Source organism: Trachymyrmex septentrionalis, unplaced genomic scaffold (genome assembly GCF_001594115.1).
Source record: "Trachymyrmex septentrionalis isolate Tsep2-gDNA-1 unplaced genomic scaffold, Tsep1.0 scaffold60, whole genome shotgun sequence".
Classification (NCBI taxonomy): Eukaryota; Metazoa; Arthropoda; class Insecta; order Hymenoptera; family Formicidae; genus Trachymyrmex; species Trachymyrmex septentrionalis.
In genome coordinates this window covers 6805234-6808906 of record NW_017305779.1, presented here as the reverse complement: position 1 = coordinate 6808906, position 3673 = coordinate 6805234, and the positions used below count along the sequence as shown (strand labels likewise).

Here is a 3673-nt window from a genome sequence, read left to right as displayed (position 1 = left end):
GTTTTTCTATCACAAAGCATGCGCGTCCCGTTCGATGAACTCTCCTCCAGTCCAAGCTGTAACTTTGATAACTCGTAATTTGCATTTTCTAATGTACCGGTTAAATTTTACGAAGGGAAAACAACATGTGCAGTTGGAATAAATCGGAAAGGGGAAAGCGGAGACGGCGGTGGTCAGTGACTTGTCACAACCATGATGTGGTGGAAACTTCTGTCCAAGGATAACTGTAAAATTACTGACAATACGTAATTCTGATTTTTTTTCTCAAAAAACTGTACACGTTGAACATAAAGTTTTTTTTACATAACTTTGAAACACTTTGTGCCTTGCTTTACTCTTATATGTTTCTATCTTTTATATTTACCTGGGAATAGTCACTTGGGATATTGTTATTGCAAAAAAATTATTATAAAATATTGTTTTGTACGCGGATATTGTTTAGAATATTTTTTTCTTTTTTAAGATATTTTTTAATTTTTTTCCATATTTTTGCTTTTTTAGCTATTCTTTGCAAACTTTTAAATGTACAATTCCATCAAAAACCCTCAATAAAAAAGCGTTATATTAATAAAAATCTTTATTTTTTTTTAAATACTGTCATAATAAACTATATACTATGCTTATTCTTTAATATTACTTTTGTCACAAAATCGTAATTAAATTTCCATATTCATAATGTTCCCAAATACTAATAAATCAGAAAACAATCAATAATATACTGTATGTTGTTAATCATAATGATTTTAATTAGGGTATAAAAATACCTCAGATAATCGTTTACGTATAAAAAATCAGGTGATTTCATATATATTTTTAAAAATATTAATTACTTCATGCGATGTTCAATCTTCTTACTATCAATTACTTCTACGTAAAATAAATTTTACTTACTACGCTAAGTAATTATCACGATGATTAAAATAGAAACATTTGCGTGTTATATTATATTTTGTAGAACCTTCTGATGTAACAGAAAAAAGCGTAGTAGAGTACAAAGCAAGGGGATACTTTATAATGCATCGAGAAAAAAACTTCAAAACGGAGGGAATACGATTTCAAAGTAAAACTGATTCTATTGTAAAATCGTAGTTTGTAGTTTGAATGCGTTTCTTTCTGCGAAAAGAGAAAATTGTGGCCAAGTGTTTGCATCATAATATTGACCAATAATAATAGCATTAAATACTTTAAATACTTTTTTGTAATAAATTAATATAATATCAATATAATTGTAAAGGTTGTATTAAATGATGAGCACAATACTATTATGATTGACTCAGAAATAATGCTAATGTTACTTTAATTGTTAGTAAATTAATAACGCAATTAACCTATTGCGCGTTGTTTCATTCGTAAATGTGATCTTAATGAATATCACTAAATGATAAATATGAGCAATAAAAAGGATTAAATATAATATTTTATATTTATAATTTAATATAGGTAAAAAAGTTAATATATTTTGAGCAAGATAAGAAATTAATATTACAGTGAATGGCACTTATAATAATCATTTGGAAAATACAATCGTTTTATTTCGTAAGCATTCGTATAAAATTCAGATACGCCATTGATGTCTTGCATACCTATGAATATTTGCGAATGTTAATCGGACAATATATTTAATTGTCAAATTAATAAACAATGGAGGAAATTATACTTACTTCGCAAAAACTTTGAAGAGAGATATCGAACATTTTAGCAGCTGTCAAAGTTGACGGACGGTTTGATCTAATCATCACCATAATTAAATTATTCACGTTTTTTGTTGGTACCATGTACCAATCAATGGAATATGATATTTCTCCAATTTTTCCACTCTTTTAAGAAAAGAAAATTACATTTAAGAAAAAAGTTAAATATAAATCTAGAGTTCAATGTTTATTCAAATAAATTAATTTAATTTAATTGTATACTTTGGTTTAAATTAATAGCTCAATTTAAATTAATTTAATTAATTAATTATTTTTTAATAATGGTTTTTAAATTTACCTCTTCTTTAAGTCGATCGCCGATAGTCGATAAAGTAAAAACATTTACAAAAATTGAAGTGACTAATATAAAATATATAATCACACCAAAAAATTTATTGTCTTCCCATTCCTGAAAGAAATTTGTGCAAAAAAATATAATTTGATTTTAAGAAATATATTATCTTTTCAATTATGCAAAAATATATTTAAATACCTTGAGAACTCCATATTCAAGAAAGCATATAATAATAGTGCATAGAATCATCTCTGATAGAAAAACGATATTTAATGAATTTTCGATCATTTCAACATACCTGTAATAGGTATTATTATGAAACAAAAAATTGTTATGAAATAAATGTAATTATTATAAATTGGAATAATCGCAAATAATTACACTGCAATTTAATAAGAATTATTTATGCTATAGAATTTATGCTTCAGAACAATATTTAGCAAAAATAAAATCCAGATTTTTTTTACACCTATAAACGTATATTATTATATTATTGACGATACATCTGTTGAAAAATTGACAATTCTTTTTCCGACCTGAGAGCTCGCATGTGATTTGTAATGATCCAATCGAATCGTTCATGAAGATCATCAATTCCTCCAAGCAATAATGTTTCCATATGTCTTCGAGCGATCTCGAACAAGCAGCAAGCATGCATCACACAACTGGCAATTAAACTGTAAACACCACAGTTTGTTGAGAGGATCATAGTGCTAAACACGATTTGAACGACGAAAAGAATCTCGTAGAATGGTGAGTCTTCCACCACAAAGAAGATGTAATCGCTGAGATAAGGCAGAGGTAAATGAGTCGTGTTGTCTTCCTTGACGACTTTGTCCGCCACCAATGGCATAATTATATGATAAGGTAATGCGCCACCATACAATAATACCAAATACATCATCGTGAACTGTCTGCCGACCTTGGCGTTTTTTACCATCACCAGTCGATCCTCTTCGCTCTCCACATCTCTGTACTGAATCTCCATTTCTTTCAGGCAGCACTTGATGTCGTTTTTGTTGATGATCATTGTCCAGAATTTGATGATACCCAGCAGGCTGAACACCTGAGCGGCTATGACTTTCATGTATCTTGTCAGATCTTCTGCATCGAAGAAGGTATATATGATGTGCGGGACAAGTAGAAAACACATTAAGCAAAACACGATGCTTGTCTGAAGATAGTATTTAATTTTATACATTGTAGAATCGTCCCCGTAAAGTGGCCAAATGCCAACAGGCGTCAACAGGATTTTGGCGACTCTTAACACGTACTCCGCATCGGACCTGTAATTGAAGTTTTGAAATAGCGCGCGATTGTCGACCGGCGACATGCTCGCGATCATTGTCCTACAATTATTCGTTTTACAAAGTTTGATTCTCGACTGACAACAACAAAGTGGTGGAATAGGGATCGTTGATCGGACAGCACACAAGTTAACGTAGGCGCTTGCGTGCAAAAAGTTCACCTCTCCCAAGAAACTGTCAGGGCTATTCTTCTAAGAACTGTCGCAACTTTCATTGGAAAAAAATGTACATTATTTCAATGATGATTCTACGCAGGCGTTGTCAAGAGGTAGTCGCGAAGACAGAGATTTGCTTTGTTGAGCTGTTGAAAGCAAAAGCGTACAGTGTTCAGAATGATGAATACACTTCTGTGTTTTACAAAGTGATATCTAATTCGAAAT

At 30.6% G+C, this 3673-nt stretch overlaps 1 protein-coding gene across 1 annotated transcript; it reads right to left on the bottom strand.

The window, feature by feature from the left end:
* Nucleotides 1-1529: 1529 nt before the first annotated feature.
* On the bottom strand, nucleotides 1530-3331 carry LOC108752402 (putative odorant receptor 71a). The gene is made up of 5 exons (XM_018493203.1): nucleotides 2523-3331; nucleotides 2185-2284; nucleotides 1990-2100; nucleotides 1662-1817; nucleotides 1530-1583 (listed from the first exon to the last, which is right to left on the bottom strand). The coding sequence occupies exons 1-5, from the start codon at nucleotides 3329-3331 to the stop codon at nucleotides 1530-1532; spliced, it is 1230 nt and encodes a 409-aa protein (XP_018348705.1).
* Between the last annotated feature and the right edge of the window lie 342 nt (nucleotides 3332-3673).